General features: G+C 41.2%; 2 protein-coding genes and 1 long non-coding RNA gene across 3 annotated transcripts in view; 2 read left to right on the top strand and 1 right to left on the bottom strand.

Annotated features, from left to right (window-relative positions):
* The window catches only part of LOC123971409 (desmocollin-1-like), a 20,807-nt gene extending 2,189 nt beyond the window's left edge, over nucleotides 1-18,618 (top strand). Inside the window, exons 2-14 of the mRNA XM_046050209.1 lie at nucleotides 1,896-2,739; nucleotides 6,329-6,623; nucleotides 7,718-7,837; nucleotides 8,191-8,358; nucleotides 10,392-10,573; nucleotides 11,234-11,490; nucleotides 11,602-11,738; nucleotides 11,901-12,022; nucleotides 14,236-14,353; nucleotides 14,480-14,788; nucleotides 14,938-15,130; nucleotides 15,242-15,641; nucleotides 16,717-18,618. Coding sequence (XP_045906165.1) covers nucleotides 2,071-2,739; nucleotides 6,329-6,623; nucleotides 7,718-7,837; nucleotides 8,191-8,358; nucleotides 10,392-10,573; nucleotides 11,234-11,490; nucleotides 11,602-11,738; nucleotides 11,901-12,022; nucleotides 14,236-14,353; nucleotides 14,480-14,788; nucleotides 14,938-15,130; nucleotides 15,242-15,641; nucleotides 16,717-17,580 — 3,834 coding nt within the window. The 5' untranslated portion in view covers nucleotides 1,896-2,070 and the 3' untranslated portion in view covers nucleotides 17,581-18,618. The remainder of the gene's footprint in view (nucleotides 1-1,895; nucleotides 2,740-6,328; nucleotides 6,624-7,717; nucleotides 7,838-8,190; nucleotides 8,359-10,391; nucleotides 10,574-11,233; nucleotides 11,491-11,601; nucleotides 11,739-11,900; nucleotides 12,023-14,235; nucleotides 14,354-14,479; nucleotides 14,789-14,937; nucleotides 15,131-15,241; nucleotides 15,642-16,716) is intronic.
* LOC123971410 (cytoplasmic FMR1-interacting protein 1 homolog) overlaps nucleotides 1-20,458 on the top strand; it is a 1,205,200-nt gene that overhangs the window by 797,054 nt on the left and 387,688 nt on the right. The gene's annotated exons all lie outside the window — the stretch shown is intronic.
* On the bottom strand, nucleotides 10,427-13,175 carry LOC123971474. Its single transcript, XR_006825195.1, has 3 exons — nucleotides 13,116-13,175; nucleotides 11,514-11,813; nucleotides 10,427-10,468 (listed from the first exon to the last, which is right to left on the bottom strand). It is a non-coding gene; the product is annotated as an uncharacterized LOC123971474 (long non-coding RNA).

Genomic DNA, 20,458 nt, shown 5'->3' on the forward strand with positions numbered 1-20,458 from the left:
TCTCTGCCTCCATCTCCCATTTTTCCCTATGTAAAAGGTCTGCCATGCACAGGCTATTTTTAATAAAAATGAAGTAGCCCTGTTGCAGTGAAGCGACTCTTAGCAGAGTGAAGTGAGACTGAAACAGCGATTTGCAATTTAGAGCTATGTCACCACTCATCATTCCATTCTGAGCCGGCAACAGCAAATCGTCCTCACGCTTTCATCCTCTATCCCTGCCTTACGTTTCACACATATCTCATGCACACTCATACTGTAAAGACTTCAAACAACAGTGAGTGACATGTACTGCTGGCAATGTGGTTCTGGAGAAAATCTAGCAGAGAGAAATGTAAGCCGTGAGCCCAGTCTATGCTAATACACAATGGCTGAGGGAGACAAAAGTGTTTTGGAAGAACCTCTTCTTGTATTTTGCTCGATTTAAGATGATGGTAAGCAGATGCAGATGGTGAACATGAGGCATTACAAACAGTATGGAAGACTTGGTATAATTGGTGTGCAAATAGAAAAAGAAAATCAAGGATGAATTTCCTTTTAAGAAGAAATGAATAGAAGAAAGTAGTAATTACTATTATACTATATGATCAAATGCTCAAATTAAAAAGCCTACTTTTTAGAAAGTAGGTCAGTATCTGGAGTGAAAAAGAACATTGGTTTCATTTCAATGTGTACTTCCTTCCACGTGAAGCATATCAGTTTGGATATATCCGAAAATGTTATGGTTCATACTATATAGTGCCATCAAATGCGTGTGCCATACAGTAGGACCACTCTGTGCTTATTTGCATCTAAATGTAATCAAAGCACATGTTTCACTGCACGTTCATTTAGTCAGAACACAGATGAGGCCAGAGAATATATCAGTTTGCACTGAGTCATTTATGTTCTTTTCTTTTATGGAGATTTCTTTCGCTTTTTTTTAAAATCAAAACAGATTCATACAAACTTTATTTAAAATAATTTGAAGACAGCATCCCTGCGTACCAATGACTCATTCACTATGTGTGTTGTGTTTGTGTGTGTGTGTGTGTGTGTTATAATTCTTGCCTCCATGCGTGCATAAAGGTGAAAAACAGATGTCATAAAATTTACATTCATTGCAGGAAAAGTGAGGCAGAGTGATGGATGCAGGTGGAACGGGGATGGAATAACTGCGATTACACAGTTCCACTCTTGTTAAGCTGCTGACACTTCTCAGTACATCAAATTTCAAAGATCAATGGCCGGGATCTGACTCAAATACTAACGAAACTCAGATCATTAAACTTTTGGGAAATGAGGACAAGTCATTGATTAAATTATTTATGAGTCTAATTAATCTCTTAAGGGGAACTTCTTCCACTACTGGGCATTGAGGCATGGGGAGACCATCTTTAGGGATGACATCAATCACCTGATGTCCAGGCAATTGTGTGTGACAAGGAATAGTAAAGTACTTGAGCTCCACCTTGTCGCCAGGCCCTCAAGCTCCAAAATAATTGAACATTTTTAAGACCACACTTGATTCTCTTAAAATGCATGAGTGATCAATAACAGGATTCACAAACAACAGCAATGACAGCAGCAATGAGAATAACTTGAATAACAGCATCTGGTATGAGGGGGATTCTCCTTTTTAGGTAATTTCTTATCAGACCGTAATGTGCATAGTTTCTGTGCTAAACTCACAGCTATTTTTACAGCAGCTGGCAGAGAGCTCAGATTAGCAAACAGAGCTGTTCAACAAACAGTCGGATAAAAATGTATCCACACATTTGTCTCAAAATATCAAACTTCCTCCAAAGACAATGAGTAAGATGCCAACTCTTTTCCCCTCTGTATTTTCAAGCACTTTTCCCATTTTGAATACAGTCAAGATCACACTAATTGTGTCTTCTCTCCTGCATCCTGTACAGCATGTGTACTGAATGGGGAAAATGTGAGAAAAGAAGGCAAAATGAAGACTCGCTCTGGGGAGAAGGAACCTGAAACAGGAGGAGAAGAACACAAGGTGGACCATCATGAAAACCTGCATCTGATCAGCCATTCAACAGTAATTCTTTGAAACAATCTGATCAGTTCATCGTAGCTATGGCAGCACATATTGTGCTTCTTCTTCTTTTATTCTGTAAAGGTGAAAGAAGTGGCATTTCAGTGGCTGCATCAGAGGAAGAGCCGGATTTGCAAGAACTATCAAGCAAAAGTCAACAAGTTTTACCTCATCCAGAGTCGATGGAAAACTTTTTTGGCAGTTTCAAAGAATTGGAAAGCCCGCTTCAGAATGCAACGGATGATGTAAGAACCCTGCCAAATGCGGATTTTAGACTAAATGACAGAAAACCTAATGATTTTGACTTTAAGGGCAACATAGCAGGGCAAACAGTCAAACTTAAACATCCAGAATCTGCGGCCAAGTCCCTAAAAACTAAACATAGCCCTGAACTCATTCTGAACCCAGAGAAAAGAAGCAATTTGTCTAATGGAGAGGTTGAAGGTGTAATTAATGCTCACAGTCTAGTGCCGAGTTCAGAGAAGGAGTACGCTCTCCAGCCTGAGCTCCATTTGGAGACAGGTGTCGGTGACTTTCTGCGTGAGAGGACACGGGGCCGCTCTAAATGGGTCATGGAATCTGAAGACAGTCGGTCAGGGCTGTACCTGCCACGTGTGGAGCCTCGCTCTCGCCGCCGGAGGAGCTGGCTCTGGAACCAGTTCTTTGTGATCGAGGAGTACAGAGGGCCTGAGCCTGTGCTCATTGGACGGGTAAGCTGTTGTCACAACCACTCAGCATGTGAATCACCTGTTTCTAGTGGTATGGACTTATATTTGTGCATCATTCATTAGAACGCCGTGGGACATTTCGAGCACAGAAAAATATATTCTTTATCTATTTTGTAGAGAGAGAATAATATAATATGTGCCAACAAAATTCTGTGCTCAATAAATATGTTTTTGTGTGCCATAGTCCACATAAGTTCATAATGATAGCCTTTTTTCACTCAGTTTGAGTAATTTCGCCTTTCATTTACCCTGCTCTGTGTGTTCACGCTCACGGCGTCTCTGCTCTGTGCGCAGCATCAGGTTTGCCTGCACACTCCATGGATGGATTATTAGAACTGGATACAGGACTCAAAGATGATACCCACTCACTTAAAGGTTCAGTGTGTAATATTTCTGAGGATCTATTGACAGAAATGCAATATAAGATACATAGCTATGTGTTCAGTGGTGTACAAAGATGTACAAAGCTGTATTGAAAAGTGCTATACAAATAAAGCTATTGTTATTTTTATTAATTACTATTAACCACCTTTTAGCATGTCTATTAAATGAGATGTAGCACACCATGTCCAACAAAAGCATATCTTAAATTTAGATTTATTTAAATTTACAGGCACTGTTAAAGCAAACGATTGTTTATCTGGTAGTTAGCTACCTATCAAGATAGCTAGGTTTCAAGCTAATCTAGCACTGATGGAAATTACTAAAACTATGAACTAATTATGTGTGCCTGTTGTGTGCCTGCTTGCCATTCTTCCAGTTCTTTCCTACTCCCCAGTAACCAATAATAGTACAAACAATCAGAAGCAGGACAAAACAGCCATTTAGTAAATAGCTGCTCTTCATTTTCTGATTAGCTGGTGCCCACTGTAACGGTGCATTTAGAAAGAAAGCGTTTATATGCGCTGCCTCTAAAATCCCTTTGCGTTCTGGTCAGGTCTAGCTGAGTGAGTGTGCAGGCGACCTGAGTGCGCACAGAGCAGAGACATTAAGAGCAAGACAGACACTGAATGAGTGTCAGAGACACTGACAGATGGCAAATGAGCAAATTGTGCACTGTGGATATTGTGGATATTAGCAAAATACATATATTAAGGAACAAATAGTTTTATTTTCTTTGCGTGATAATAGTTTCCCTACAATAATTATATGAGCTTATGAGCCAGAATGCCCCATCACTCGCCCAGGAACGAGGCACAAATATAACTCCATGTAATAGCCGTGCTTGTGCAGCTGTTCACGTGTCATGTCACATACTGGAGTTTTTATAGTCGCCACACCAGCAACCTTCAATTGCTGTCGGTGTCGCAACACGAAAAGGTCTGAGATGATTTAATCCACTGCACACCTGAACCATTCAGATCCCAGGGGTTTACTTGTAGCATTTCACAGCCAGGCGCTCCGCACTAATGCAGCTGCTGGCAGCTACAGTATACTCAGAGTAGGATTATATCAACTGTAACGCTAACAGGGAATGCTGCCAGCCACTTTGTAGCTAGCTGTATACTTTATAGTGACAGTCTAGATTGGATTCTTACCAGTGCAGTATACACCTCATAAATGTTTAATCTTCCTCTCTGGTTGTTATTGATACAGTCAAGGAGGGGTGTTAAAGCAATCAGTAGACACACAAGACTGCTCGTTCTTCTGCAAGCGTAGTTTTGATGTTGATATTCATGTGATAAAGCATCCCTGCATTGGAAGGGGGTTGGAAGCACCGTTTTCTCTCAGAGGCAGCTCAGTTTGTTTGCTGAAAATAGAGAGATGATCTCTTAAAACCCACCGCCAGTGCAAGGTTTGAGGTGAGTTAATAACCGTTCAAATCACAGGTGCCTCAACCCGTGTGAAAAAAGGAAGAATTTGGCGGGTGAGGATTGCAGTGTGATGCAGATGTAAACCAAGAGGTGGATGTACTGAATGAGCGAGAGGAGGGGTAAAATCAGATTAAAAAGTAGGAGAGAAAGTGACAAAGGAATTGGAGGAGACAATTTCCTCTTTTTCAAGCTTTGTTTGTACAGGGCGGATAAATTTCTTCCCCACCGTGAGAGTGTTTTTCCATGCTGACAGAAGCACAGCAGGACTGAGCCAGCAATTAGACAGTGAGGAGAGGAGGGCTGGAGAGAAAGAGAGAGGATGGAGTGGGGGGGCGGCGGCAAAGAGCAGGGGAGCGAGATAGGCACAGACTCCGACAAAGATGTCTCTCGTGGTGAAGTGTGGGATCAAAATCGAAGCTTGCTTTAAGGAAGAAAGGAGGGAGAGGGATGTGGGTGTAGGGATGAATAAAAAACCCTGAGTCCCTTATCTAGCAATTTGTATGGTATGCTATCACGAGTTTCTATAATCCTCAACTTTATCCTTCAAGACATACACACCACACACACACACACACACAGACATAACTATTCACTAATCTTATATTTTCCCCTGGTCTCTGCCTGCATGCCATGCTGTGTGTGTGTGTGTGTGTGTGTGTGTGTGTGTGTGTGTGTGTGTGTGTGTGTGTGTGTGTGTGTGTGTGTGTGTGTGTGTGTGTGTGTGTGTGGGTGGGGGGGGGGGGGGGGGTGAACATATGTTTTTAACATGCATTATGTTAGATACTTTCAAGTGGGCATCTGTCTTAAGCACACGAATGGTTTGACTAATTCTACACTTATCGTTATACAGGCAATACATATCTGTATTTCTCTGTTACCCAAACAAATTCCATTTAACACAGTGAATATGCCTTGCAAAATAATTAATCAGAAATTGCTTTGTTAATGTGTAAACAGTCATTGTTGCAGTTGAATTCAAATTGAGGCTTTAGTTAGTGAGTATCTAAGGTCCACAACAGAGGTTGTGAGTAAGCCTTGTGGATTATGAACATGTGCAGATGTGCCTTAAGGGTAGAGAGATGTGAAGGTTCCTGGTCAGAAAGCTTAGTGTGATGAAGGCTGAGTAATCTCTTTAGTTTTCTATTTCTGTGTGTTTGGCCTTTTACCTATAAAATACCAAAGGAGTACTATGCACTTGGGAGCAAAACAGATAGTCAGAGGGAGAGAGAGGGGAATGAGAAATTGCAAGCAGATGGGCATTCTGTGTAACTGAGGTAACTTAATGAAAAGAGAGAGATACTAGGACTGGAATCAGAGGTGGTTTTAAAGGTACAGGGAAGCCAGGCAGATGGATTTACAAGAAGGGGAAAGGAAGAAACAGATGGAAGAAGAGACAGAAAGATTTGCAGATGGACACTAAGCCGAATGCATCTGTGAACATACATGTAGGACATTTGCAGGGCCACTGTCCACGTTAATGTGGTATTGCCCTCAACAAATCCCCAATGGCATGGATGGTCCAGTGAGTTAATTAGCTGAATGCATCAGTACTCATCTTGGTCCCATATGTATCTTCCACACCTGGTGCCATTCAATTAAAATTCACTGAGCACTTCCCACTTTAACATAAATCACCCACTTCACATACAAATAGATGAGCGCTTATTTGCGATACCTGCATCAGCACACTGGGTCTGAAAGTGATGTCGCCTGAAGGGGCCACAGTCATTTACTCTCTGCATGTTTTTGTTTTCCAGCTGCACACAGATATGGACAGAGGGGACGGACGCACTAAGTATATGTTGGAGGGAGAGGGAGTGGGCTCTGTGTTTGTCATCGACAGCAACACAGGCAACATACATGTCACCAAGTCTCTAGACCGCGAGGAGAAGGACCAGTACCGTCTCATTGCAACAGCTACAGACCGTCAGACAGGCCGAGCCCTGGAGCCCTCATCTGAGTTCATCATCAGAGTGCAGGACATCAATGACAACCCGCCTGTCTTCCCCAATGAACCCTATGTTGCCATGGTACCAGAGATGGCCAACATAGGTACAGCACTAAAACAACATTAAAGTGATATCTCTTCAAAGGTGGCTGTAAAATTCTAGTAGTGTTGTCCTTCATGGGGTGCAGCCCTTGAGATTTTCGGACATAATTTTGCATCATCACTGACAGGTGTAGTTGCACAACAGTAACTTTCAAAGCACTGCATTCATTGTGGGATTGTTAACAGTAGTATCCATGGATGCTACTTTTTTGTTCCCTTGTCAAATTTACGAGGGTGTAGAAATATGTGTGTGCTAACATTTGCTAATTAGCACCAAACACTTGGTCATGAATATGAAAATTTTAAAAACGTTGAAATTTTGACCTGATGATGGCACTAGATAAAATGACCAGGGGATAACCACAGTTGGGTTTTTTGTACCAAATTTCATTGGAATCCAGGTGTTGGAATATTTTAGTGTGGACCAAAGTGGGAGACTGACTAACAGACAGACAATGACATCTCAGCCACACAGCTAGCTTGACAAAAATACTTAAACATCTATAGAAGTGATTCTTTTTTTTTACCAAATAATCTGTGATAGTATCTCTCTTTTTTGTCAGAAAATGTCAGAAAATTGTGAAACATGCCAATCACAACTTTTAGAAGCCCAATGAGATGTATTCAGAAAGTTGTTTTTTTTATCAGCACTACAAAACATGATAAAGAAAAGCATCACATCAGGAAAAATGACAGAAACAATTAATTATCAAAATAGTTGCGAACTAATCTGTCAATCAGCCTGTTCATGCAGCATAATCAACCTCCCAACTGTGCAAACATATTCTCAGTATCATGCAAATAATCGTAATTTTGCCAAAATGGGGCTAAATAGACTGCGAGAAATTGTTCGACATGAAAATGGTGATGTATGTCATATTTTATCTATGATTTGAAGATACTGCTTGTACAGATGGACAGCAGAGAACTGCCTTATCCTTTTAATCATACTGATGTACTTGATATTCAAAATATGATGATGATGATGATAATGATGTGGAGTATCACTTTAAGCTTATGAGCCAGTCACCAGCTTTAACTACTATACTTTGAGTACATTTGACTTATCACCTTTGCTGCTTCCTCTCTTTCACAGGCACGTCCATAATCCAAGTCACAGCTAGAGATGCTGATGATCCAACATATGGAAACAGCGCCCGGCTGGTTTATGCCATTACTCAGGGCCAGGACTATTTCTCTGTGGATCCTCAGACAGGTCTGTTCACGGCCTCACTCGTACCACACATCTTCTCTAAGCTGTTTAACATTTAGTGCCTCTCCAGCTGATGATCACACTTTATACAGTTAATCCCAGTGGTCCGATTTGAAATCATATGATGTGTCCTTGCTACCATATGTCCAACGTGGAGAAGAACATTTATTTTAACTCACATTTTATATGATTTGTTCAGAAACAGAAGTGGCCTGGAGTCATATGTTTTTCAATGCCCTAATTCTAAAATGTATGCATCTGACTCACTTTGATGGTAATATGGAGAGACCTTGTGTCACTGTGAAATCTGTTGCTGTTGTGATTTTTGCTCCATGTCCCGCTGTCCTCTCTACCAGGCGTCCTGCGGACAGCAGTACCTGACATGGACAGAGAAACTCGGGATGAATATCTGGTCATCCTCCAGGCCAAAGACATGGGAGGGCATCTGGGCGGATTATCAGGGACTACGACCGTCACTGTGAAGCTGAGTGATGTTAACGACAACCCCCCTCACTTTAGAAGGAGTAAGCACCGCTGTTATCACATCACCACTTTACTGTTGGCTGCTTTCGATCTCTGTAGCTGTAGACTGTGTGTGTGTAGGTGTGTGTGTGCATGGGTCTGACTTATGCTTCCTTTGGGGACACATTAGGGCCAGGTTACAGTTAGGGCTAGGCATGTAGTTGTTAGGGTTAGGGTTGTGGTAAGTCTCCGGGAAATTAATGTAAGTCTATGTGATGTCCCCAAAAGTGACATAACTAAACTTGTGTGTGTGTGTGTGTGTGTGTGTGTGTGTGTGTGTGTGTGTGTGTGTGTGTGTGTGTGTGTGTGTGTGTGTGTGCGTGTGTGTGTGTATGTGTGAGAGTAAGTAAAGATTAAAATGATGAAACATCTTGTAACAGCATTTGTGACAGCAGTCTGATATTTTTTTCCTCCTTTGGGTCCTAGACGTCTTGACAGGTTTAAGATATAAGCTCCAAAGTAGCTAAACAGCTTGTCAGTCCAGCGTTGCTCTTTTATTTTATGCACTCTTCTAATCATTGTTTTTAACATCAGCGGGAATAACATACGCCTTTGTCAAGACGACTGCCATTAACATTCATATAAACGCTCCCGTTTGGTCCCCGAGGTTCAAATGGACTGTGCCTTGACGTAGAAGAGTGAAAGATCATGTCCGCTTTTTCTTATCCAAGCTTTTCCCTGTTCCACGCTATTAATATTTCATCTTAAAGTTCAGTGCTTTCTGCTTCAATAGACAGTAAAATCACTGCAGAATGTGTCTAACACTTTGAGACATACACTGCATTTCTCTATATATTACCTCTCCTCTGTTATTTTCCCCCTCTTCCTTACTTCTTCTTCCTGACAGTCTTTGCTCACTGCCATTCATCTTAATGCTTAAAGCCCCCTTTCTTTGTGCTGATATATTGTGCTGCAATACAGTGCTTTATAGAAGCAATTTAATATTTCCAAATGCCGGCAGTGTCATTTATTTATTGATATTTGACTATATCTTCCTTCCCCGGCCGTCTTACCCTAGGTCATTATTTTCCATTTGACAATAATGCCACAATTTAAGCAAACAGCTCATTTAGTATGCTCTGCGTATGCGAGGGGCGTGGTTTTGTTCTTCATAATGTGGAGGATTTGAATGATTAACAATCAGCAAGGTAGCGGTGCTCTGATTAGAATGAAAGCATTTCTCTGAATTTACAGCTTGTTGCTGTGCCGTGTCACAAGCGACATAGAGGTCCTCTTGTGATGGCAAGTAAAGGATATGACCTGCCACAGATCACTGGCTGCCTTTTCATGCTTGCTAAACAGCTAATTCAGCACATCTTAAATTCTCCATTTAATAAAAACAACTCTTGATTCATTAAAACAGAATGGGACAGATTTCAGTTAAATTGAAGCTTTACAGTTCTATGAACTGTATGTGACATTAGTAATGTGATTAATAGAGTTGATACCTTTTTTTGTCTAGAGATAAAAACAAGAAGCTAGGGCTACATCTAACAACAATTGCTTTGTTTATCAACCATTTAGTCTTTAAAAATGCCCGTCATAAATTTCCAGATCCCAAAGTAACAATGGTAGAAAAAGAAACAAAAGTATTCAATGGCTTAATTTATCGAACCAACAGTTCAAAAACTAAAGATATTCCACTTACAATGACATTAAATGGAGCAAAGCAGCTAATCCTCACACTTGAGTAGTTTGAGCTCCAAACGGATGTCTTTAAATGGCTTGTTTTATCTTCAAAACCCACATATATACAGTGTCTAATGATATTTTTTGTCGATTGACTAATAATTTGAGCTCAGAAAAAGAGAAAATGTCTAAAATGTACAGCATTTGGCAGAAATAATGGCTTTAAATGTGGTCACTTCAATTGTTCCTCCTGTCCTTACTGATTTACGTTTATAACAACTGTGCTTTGAAATAAAATTGAGCCAGACACCATCCTTCTGTACTGTGTGTAGTTTATTTTGTCACATGGAGTCTCATCAACATTCAGCGCTCACAACCATTATATTCATTGTTTTTCTCCCTGCAGGTGCGTGGTCATTCTCTGTATCGGAGCTAGCAGCACCAGGTGTGGAGGTGGGCCGTCTAACTGCCACTGATCCGGATCTGGGAGAAAATGCACAGCTGGAGTTCACTATCCTGGACTCTGAGGAGACCGAAATATTCAATATAACCGGAAGAGACCAAGAGGCTGTCATTGTGCTGAACAAGGTGAGTGAGGAGACACAGGGACACACACAGAGCGTAAAGCAACTTTAGCTCATTAAGAGTTTTCATAATAGCCGAGGATCTGAAGGCACATGTAGGTGGTTGCGCTTAAGTGGTCACATAATTTCAGGAGATTAAATAAACTTGCTTTTCTCTGGTTCTGCAAATTAATTTTATTTGGTCATTTAAACATTTCATTACTCCACTCAGACACATTCTGTTGCTGACAGGTTCAGACTCCCAAGGCTCGATGCGAGCAATTAATGAATAACAATGGACAAATAAGCAGCTGGTGAAAAACTGTAGCTCATTTGAAGTGAGTAGGCCATGTTAAAGGCAGCCAGTGTGAATTTGCCTTTTTACTTTTTAAGGGTTTAACAGCACTGGGCATTCAAAGATAATTATTGCTCAGTGAAATCTTTAATTAAAAGGTTGCGGAGGATGAGGTAAAAAGAGGCTGATGATTAATTACCCAAAAAAGTAAGAAAGGAAACTCCAAAATGGAATATTGTATGTGAGTTATATGGAGAGATAAAAGTATATAAAATGAATAATGAAGTACTCTATGTGGGAAGAAATGTACATATAAATCATGTATGATTATGATGACCTTCACTAAAGTATAGTCCATGGACTGAGGCTGCTTTACACTTCACCCAACAGCTGCTGGATTATGAGACCCGCAGTTCATACACTTTCTCTGTGGAAGTTGCCAATCCTATAGTAGATGCCCGGTACCTAAGGAAAGGTCCCTTTAAGGACCAGGCAACAGTCCGGGTCATGGTCCTTAATGCTGATGAGCCACCGCGATTCTCCCAGGCTCGATACCATCTGGACGTGTCTGAGAACTGCCCCCCTGTCTGCTCTGTTGGCCGGGTCTACGCTGTGGACCCAGACACAGGGCAAAGCACCAATATCAGGTGGTTATTATACTGTCACTCACTCATTTAGCCTCTCGCTTGCTCACTCAGGGCTCTCTTCACGTTCTTTTTTCCTTCCTGTTCTGGCTCGTGCCTGTTTCTGTATCTCAGGTACTCCATCGATCCCCAGTCAGACCCCGAGGCTCTGTTCCGCATCGCCTCTGACACAGGCTTTATCAGCACAGTGATGGAGTTGGACCGTGAGCAGGAGCAGTGGCATAATATCACAGTCATCGCCACACAGAGGGGTATGTCAGCCCCTCTGCCCTCAGGCGCCTTGAGCAGCAGAGCTTACCAGAGTCATATTTCACCAAAAGTGCCACCTGGAGTTGAGAATACAAAGTGAGGAGTAAAAATGATAGAAATTCAGTGATAATTTTATCATTAGTGTCAGTTTCCTTTTCTTTCAGACAATCCAAATCTTGTGTCAAGGGTTGTGGTTGCCATAGAGACACTAGACCAGAATGACAATGCACCAGAGTTGGACAGGCAGTATACAACGTCTGTATGCGACTCCAGTGCCCCCGGTCAGGTCCGTTCTTCATTTGTTTTTGCCTGATATTACAGTTAACTTGTATGCAATGTATTCCTGTTTTTATCCACTCTGACTATTTTTTCTTTGTCATTTTTGACTTGATTTCTGTTTTTAAATCAGTCCATGATTAGAAATTTGTATAGCTCATCTCATCTTTGTCTACATTACATTTTGAAATTTAGTGCAAACTGTTCAACCGCCTATGAGTCAAAAAGTGGGGGACATAATCATTCCTATACAAATACTATTTCAATAATGTGCTTATAGTAATCAAGTAGTGCGCTTATGTGTTTATTTTGTGTCTTTTCATACATAACAACATATGGAAAAAAACTCTGCTACCAGTTCAGCATTGATAGCCTAAAGTTTATTTTCAGGCCTGTTAAAAATTTTGAAACGCACTGAAATCTCTGCTAAACTGAGGCTTAGGAGCCTATTTACACTACTGACATTACTGTATTTGTTCACAGCACAATATTGTTTTAGGCTATAGCCTAATTATAATTTGATTTAATTTATATTTTATATAGAGTACAGTACTGCGTTACTGCATAGTGTTTTACAGATTTTTGCAATGCATTGCAGAATTTTTTATCATTTTTAGCGCTAACCTCAGTGACAAATACATTGTGTTTCCTGTAGGGCTGCACGATTAATTGCATTTGAGATATTATCGCGATGTAATAAAAAGAGATTTTCTAATCGCAAAGGCTGCGATTACACTCATGGTCACATGACACCCAAGCAGTCTGAAAGCAGTCTGCAGACGAAGTTGATGCTTCGTCTACACGTTACGCTGTACCTTGCATTCTTGTTGTACAATAGCCTTCAGCTTGACAGAAGCTGACACTACATAAACTTTAGCGTCACACAGGGAATGAAAGTAGCACCCGCGGGTAACGAGGTGGTGGGTGAAATCGTTGGGCCATCCGCGGCTTTGACGGACAGGAAAAATGCAGATAAAAAAACAGAAACAGAAATACGCGTGTAGTAAAGTAAGCGTATTGTGGCGATCGGCGCCTGCGTCACACACACAGCCACCAGTCAGCTCAGAAAATATCTGTGAAACGGCGTTTCAAACCAAACTCACAAATCCGAAAGAGGCCCAGTCTGTCCTGAGTTACAGCCAGTAACTGCGGGGGGACTCCGGTGTTGTCGGAGAATTACTAAGCTTGTCTATTAAACATGAGAGGCGAACTGGCCAACTTTTGAACTGAACCTCAAACTGAGTATTTTTTGTTTGCTTACTGGAATATAGAAAGATGGACTCCTAGGAGATTTGAACTGAGCTAAGGACGCATTAATTGGTGGTTGAACTGTGGTTTTTGCATTGTGCGTGTACTGTCTAACACACTGTGTTGAGTTAGTTTTTCTTCTGGTCTGTTGGTAGGCCGACCTGATGATATTATATCATATTATTTAATGCCATTACTTGACTTAAATTATCTTTCTCATATTATTATAATTTGATATATCTTCTCCACCATTGCTCATAATAATAATTCTACCTAATTCATCATAACACAAGAAAGAACAGTGTAGTTCTGTCTATCTAATATTGTGTTGGTCATAGTATATACTGATTTACTGCTTGTCCATTTTGAATCATACAGAAGGTAAAGAGCTTAAAAATTAATCGCATATTAAATCGCAATCGCAATATTGGTATAAAAAAAAAGTTGAATGCTTTTAATGGGAAGCAGTAGGAAATGTTGGGTTAGCATTAGCAGTAACTTAATACAGCTCTGATACAGCCTTAGGAGAGTGAACAGTAGATAGTGAGGCTGATTTCAAATTAAAAACAGTAACGCTGGATTACATGCATTTTTTACTGTGAATCCCTTGTGGCAGACTCCACTAATAATGAAAATTTCTATACAGAGAGGTAATTACAGAATGTAAATACATCGGATGCCTACTAAAGAAAAATTGTAACAATAGATTGTATTAAAAAGGCAGATTACAACTTTAAATTGGTGTCTGCAATAAAATAACAGTTTATCCCAACTTTCTCTCCTTATGTCCCAAGTTAAGCAATGTCCACTTCCCCTCATCACGTGCTGCATATGTCAGCAGTTCCACCAAAGAGTAATTTATACGGCAGATTCTTTCATTTCAATAACATTCAGATCCTTACAAGGTAAAACTGAGAAAAAAACAATATATATATTGTGTGTTTTACTAACTTCACCCTGATCTGTGTTATACAGGTAGTTCAGGTTCTGCGAGCCATCGACAAGGACCAAGGAGGGCAGGACACCCCGGTCCACTTCAGCATCCCTCCAGAGTCCAGCTCTGCCCTCAACCTCACCATCAGGGAAACTGGAGGTTGCACAAATTGGCTGTGTTTTACTATTTCATGCACAATCCAGAAACAGGACACTGGCCAAAACTGGTGCGCCATTGTTGTGCAGTGACCGCGGTTGATTTGTGTGTTTTTTGCCACGTTATCAGGTGTGACAGCCAGCCTGGTGCTCCAGTCAGCCTTGGAGCCTCTCCCTGGTTTCTCCTCATCCTTACTCACCCTCTACGTGCCAGTTGTGCTGCGCGACGGGGCCTCGGGTCTGACCAACACTGGCACAGTTACTGTGACCATTTGTCCCTGTCTGCGAGGGGGCATGCAGACAGAGGATAGGGGGAGACAGAGGGACAGGAGATGGGAGAGACACATGGTTTGTCTCCCCATGCCGTCTGCCTCCACTTCTCTCATATTTAGCTTGGTCACCTTATTGGCCATGCTGGCTTGTGTCACTACTCTGCTGGGTAGGTTTGGTCAGTTCTCTGAAGCCTCTGAAGCACTATAAATATGTTGTTTGTGACTTTTGTTTGCTAAAGATGCTGAGCAGTTGTGTCAGGTTGCTTCTGAAACGTTTGAAGAGTATGTGGTCATGTGTCTCCTCTTTGCCCTTTAGTGGTGTGTGCACTCTCGCTGTCATTGCGCCATCAGAAGCGAGACTCCCACTCAACCTTCGAGGAGGATGATGTCAGGGAGAACATCATATCCTATGATGACGAAGGGGGAGGGGAGGCAGACACCGCAGCTTTTGACATTACAGCGCTGCAGAGCATGCACAGAATACAGCACATGCACAACAACAGAAACATGTGAGCTGGTCCGAGGAAAAAAAAAGTTTGTCCTTGCAATGGTAGCTCATGGGAGCTTGTGCATATTTGTGTGTGACTGTGTGCTTCTCTGACATTTATCTCTTGGCACAGATGGTACACTCAGCAGAATCCGCCAAGGGCCAGGACGTACAGCTGGAGTCGTAACCCACGTCCCGGCCTGGACCCTCAGCAGAGGCCGGGCTCTGCTCCGCTCTACGGGCGCCTCTGCTACGGCTTCCACACGCTGCCTGTTCTCAGAGATTATCCAGCTGGGCCGCTGGAGGCAGGTCTGCAGCTAACGCAGCTGACCCATGGGCTGACCGGAGGTCACATGGGCAATTCCCTTGTCATCCCGAACCAGAGCACCTTTGATCCTCTGCTGTGCTCTCCTGAGATGAGCTCTGCTAGTTACGAAGCAGAACACATGCTGGCAAAGAGCAAAATCCCAGACAGAAATGAAGCCAGTGAAGCAAACACAGCTGACACAAAAGAGAATCAGGATCAGGCCACGGTTAGATGATAGTGTTAATACTATCAGATACAAATATGTAGCACTTATTAAGCAAAGAAAGGCCATTAGGATTTGAATCATATAAGCAAGTGTAATAATAGTGTTTCCCTGTCGTATAGCCTAAAATATTCATGACTAAACTTGCAACAGTGTGATTCATCAGGAAGTCAGGAGGGTGGTTTAATCAGATTTGATTACAGTCACTGGAACAACCCACCAACTTTCATCAGATTCTGATTCACAGAAGTAAGTGACATCGCCTATTTTAACCAAGTACCGCCCACTCCAGTAAAATACATAGTGTTCTTTTAGTATCCCATCGCTCATAGTAAGAAGCTGAAGCCTTTTATTATTTAATTTCAAATGCCATATAATTTATAACATTTGAAATTTGATTATTATGATTATTATCATTATGTTAATTTATGTGATTTAAATTACCCTGTTTTTTTTACCCCTGTTATTGACAGTAATTTAAGTGGTGTCATTTTAAAAAATTACTTAAAGGTTTGTTTTCACAATTTCAAAGTCAGGTGGTCCAATATTCACTAACCTATATTCAAGTCGAGAATTGATTGGTTGAATTCAGACAGGGTCTCTTTATTGATTATTCCAGAAAGCAATTAAGCGGATTGTGGTGGGGGCTTCTGACCTAAATATTCAAAATAAAATGTAAAAAATGCGGACACCAAAATTTAAGATGAAATATTCAAACTTAAACATCCGTTCTACCAAGGATATGATAAGAGACCTCCATCCAATCAGGTTCAATTCTGTAAGTCACATGATCCAAGACAAGGAAGTTTAGATGAGCACAATTAAAAGTTTTTGAAGTTGCGAAACTTGAAATGATCTCATTTAAACCGCATCAGTTCTGGTGGTTTTCAGAGAAAAATAGAGTTAATTCAGTGGTATTTAAATTTCAACATTAAGTATTCATTAGTGATTAAATTTCACAATAAGCCATTTCTCAGCTTAAAAAATTTAAATCATCATGGCCTTTCTTTGCTTCCATACAATTATCCCTGCTTGTCTGCCTGAATTAATCTAATATCTCCCTTCTTCTCTTTTACAGATAAACCCGACAGAAACCGACTCGACACCAGCAAACGACGCTTCAGATCTGACCCACTGTGACCCAAATGAGTCCTCATGTCATAGTCACACCAGCTCCTCGTCAAACCAGCAAGAGGGGCGACCGGGGTCATCGCAGACTCAGATCAGCACTGGAGCCACCAGCTGCACATTAGATGACATTGATACTGATTCCTCCATTCCCTCTGTTTCAGAGCGAAATTATTCAAATGGCAGTCAGATCAACTGTATAAACCCTCCTGTTTACCTGACAGGAGACACATACAGCATTGTGGGCTCGCTGAATCCAAACAGCAGAGGGACATGTATGAACGGGACGAGTGGCAGCGGGGTGTACCCAGTGGGAGTGCAGCTACTGAACATGTGCAGACTCCAGAGAAAGGATTTGACCCCACAGCCTTTGTCCTTACCTGGGGGGTTGTTTGGCAACAACAGAGGATGGGTGTGCGCAGCAGAGCCCGTGAGAGCAGAGGCCGCCAACCCGCAGCCTCTCCGCATGGAAGACCTCCTGAATATCCGTCTGGATCAGGTCACCTTTGACCTGTCGCAGCCGCCCTATGACTCAGTGCAGACTTATGAGTTTGAGGGCCGTGATTCAAGGGCTGAGTCACTGAGTTCACTGGAGAGCGATGGAGAGAAGGACGACGGGAGGGCGGTGGGAGGGATGGAGGAGTTAAACCAGAAGTTTCACAGGCTGGTGCAGATCATCAGAGAGAGGGAGAAGGAGAAGGAGGGCGAAGGAGGAGAGACACGGGCGGCTGAGGGAGGTGAGGCTGCAGAGGCTACCCTCGATGAGACTCATAAACAAAAAGAGGACAAAGAACAGCAGAAATGGGATTTCTAGACTGAAGTAAAAGAAAAGTTAGAGAGAGGAGAACTCAGTCGACAGTGATGGATTTTAAACACAGCGGGGGTGACAAAACACACAGCCTCTGACAGAAATCTTCTTGTCCCCCCCCCACCCCCTGCCAGGAGAAATCCAGGAGGATGACAGTATAGTCAAGATTCATGGTGGAATCCGTGCACAGCGTATAGTTTTCACCTCCACTATGTTTATAAAATGCATATGGAATCTGTCACTTTTCACACTGCTCTTGTAACCGATATTAATAATGCACTTGGGCTTTCAAAGCTAAAGTTATGAAAGATTAACTTGATTCAGAGCCCTGAAAGCTGCATTGTTAGAAAATAGGCCTCATCAAATATTGACCAGAATTGTGATGTTTAATATTGATAGTTTAATAGGGGCACGCTCACTCGACATACTTGGAATTTGAATGCGACATTTGCATCTGAATTGGAGAGTTTTAAAACCACACAAGCGTACAGGACTGTTGACCTACACTGCCACGTGTTCACAGAGCCTCTCCCATGAGTCTAAGTGTATACATTTATATTCTGTAGCTCTGTAGAGAGAGTTCACTACAGCAAGTAGTCACCATTATGGTAGCAAAACCTGCTCGCTATGCAATTTGCACACAGTTAGAAATGATTAGATTGTCACTGTCAAAGATTTGTGTACTGTTGTGAAAGTACAGTAAATAATGTCCATATGTAGATAAATATCAACATTTGCTTTAGTGGTCATTTACTGGAATCCACACAGGAATATAAGCATTTCATTTTCAGTCATTAAAGTGTTGCAGACTTACAATATACAACGCTCCCCATAATTTCACCCACACAAGATTATTTATAAGTCACTATTGTGTTTGCGTCTGCTCATCTAGAATTATCTCCAAAGGCTTATTTATCTCCCACGTTTTAAAGAGACAAAATTAGGCAAAAGCCATTATGCGATGCGGGACACACAGGCATTGTTCTTGTGATCAGCCCAGAACACAGAGGCAACAGCAAAATAAATATTTACTTTGAAATTGTGTAATGGTATTCAGGCAATCTGTCATTTGACAATGAGTCATTTCTATAGTTATTTCAAACTGCATTTATTATTCAGAAGGTATAATGATGAGTTACTAACATAATGACATTATTTTCAATAATGTGATGAAATGTATTTGACTTTCTGCAATTATTTCTGCTTTCTATTGTCCTCTACAGTGGGAATTTAGGTCTTAATCAGCCAACGCTCTAATAAGATTGCGATGCTTTCAAACAAACTTTGACAGGAAATCTTTGGCATCCTGACAAGAAAAATGAGGTGAAAAAATGGCTGGACTCCTCAGGCAAGAAAATGAAATGCAGAGGAAAAGGAGAGGGATATTATATGAAGTGCCAAATGATGACTAGTCATCACCACGCTGCACGTTGTCAGTACACAGTGGGTATCTTCTGCCATAATAATGCCTGCTGCAGAAATATCATTGTACAAAAGCTTAAGAAGAAGAAGACATATCTTCACCTAGAGATCAGGAACAGATTTAATTTAACAATGAACTAAATATAGACACAAGTTAGAACGCGAAAGACTTTCTGCATTACCACTTTAAAAAAAGTTAGACAAAAATAGAATAACAGTAAATTAAAGTATGTTTGAAATTCAAATGTTTAAAGGGCATATTGCCATTCACACACACTTTAAAGGGTACTAAGAAGAGTGCTGTGAAGTAGAGGACAGCAGCGTCTGTCCAGGCGACAGCATCTGACAGTACAAGGGTGCCACCTAAAGTTAAACACATGGATTTCATCTTTGCCGTTGCCTAAGCAGTGAATTGTAATATCAGGACACAGCAGCCAGAAATATTGGTTAAAAAAAACAACAACAGAAAAATAGATTCAGTTCTGATAAAGAGCATTGTTCATGTTTATCTATGTAAAGTTAGAAGACTTGTTTGAAGAAAAGTTTAGTTGTGCAGATGCTTCCTGATGTGGGACACTGACTGTCACACTGTTTATGGCTCACAATTATTTTAATCCCTAATTTTAAGCCTAAGGGAAACTATGAAAATTATAGGGGAAGGAGGAAACAAGTTTGTGTAGCAGGTTTTGTTTTTTTTGCTTTCATGTCCTGTTAATCATCATGTGATCCCTTAGATATATTTTGGAAACCTTTAATGGGGGTCCTAACAAGGTAGGGAACCACTAATGAAATAACTAACTACAAAAATTATTGGGTGGGAAGGGGGGACTTTTTTTAAACCAAACACCCTCCTGCAAATATTTCAAAATAATATTCCCCCCACCCCAATAATTTGTGTAAAGTCCGTGATTGGCTCTTCTTGTAGCTACCAATTACTGTTTTTATCAAAGGAGTCTGGTGGCTTTGATAAGAGTGATGTAGTGACTGATTCTGGTTAAACAAAAATGATCTTACTCTTTAAAAAAAGTTCTATCTCCATAATGCTGTCAGACACAATCTGAGCCTGTCAGTGGAAAAAGTATAAAACTAGGCGCAATTGCCCGCAAGGATTACTTTGTAGCCATGACACGCTGCTGTCGACTGCAGCACGCTCAGTCAATACTGGAACAATTTCAAAAGAATTTGTCCCAATTAGTAACATAGACACAAAAACATGGGAAAATACAGTCTGGGTTGAAAAATACCATGTTACCCTTTAAAGGCTTAAAATGCCTTGGTGCATATGCAAGGAAAATGGGCATCCCTGACAGAAAATTGAACCAATGCACAGGACAAGAAAGGTCCCCATAGGTCACCACAAAATCAGACCTTCATCTGGACCAACGAAGGCCATATTGTTTTGTAAGCATGTTCAGTGGCCAAGAATTGGGAAAGTTTAAAGTTGGCTTTTACTAACCTGTTT

Source organism: Micropterus dolomieu, linkage group LG05 (genome assembly GCF_021292245.1).
Source record: "Micropterus dolomieu isolate WLL.071019.BEF.003 ecotype Adirondacks linkage group LG05, ASM2129224v1, whole genome shotgun sequence".
In the NCBI taxonomy this organism is placed as follows: domain Eukaryota; kingdom Metazoa; phylum Chordata; class Actinopteri; order Centrarchiformes; family Centrarchidae; genus Micropterus; species Micropterus dolomieu.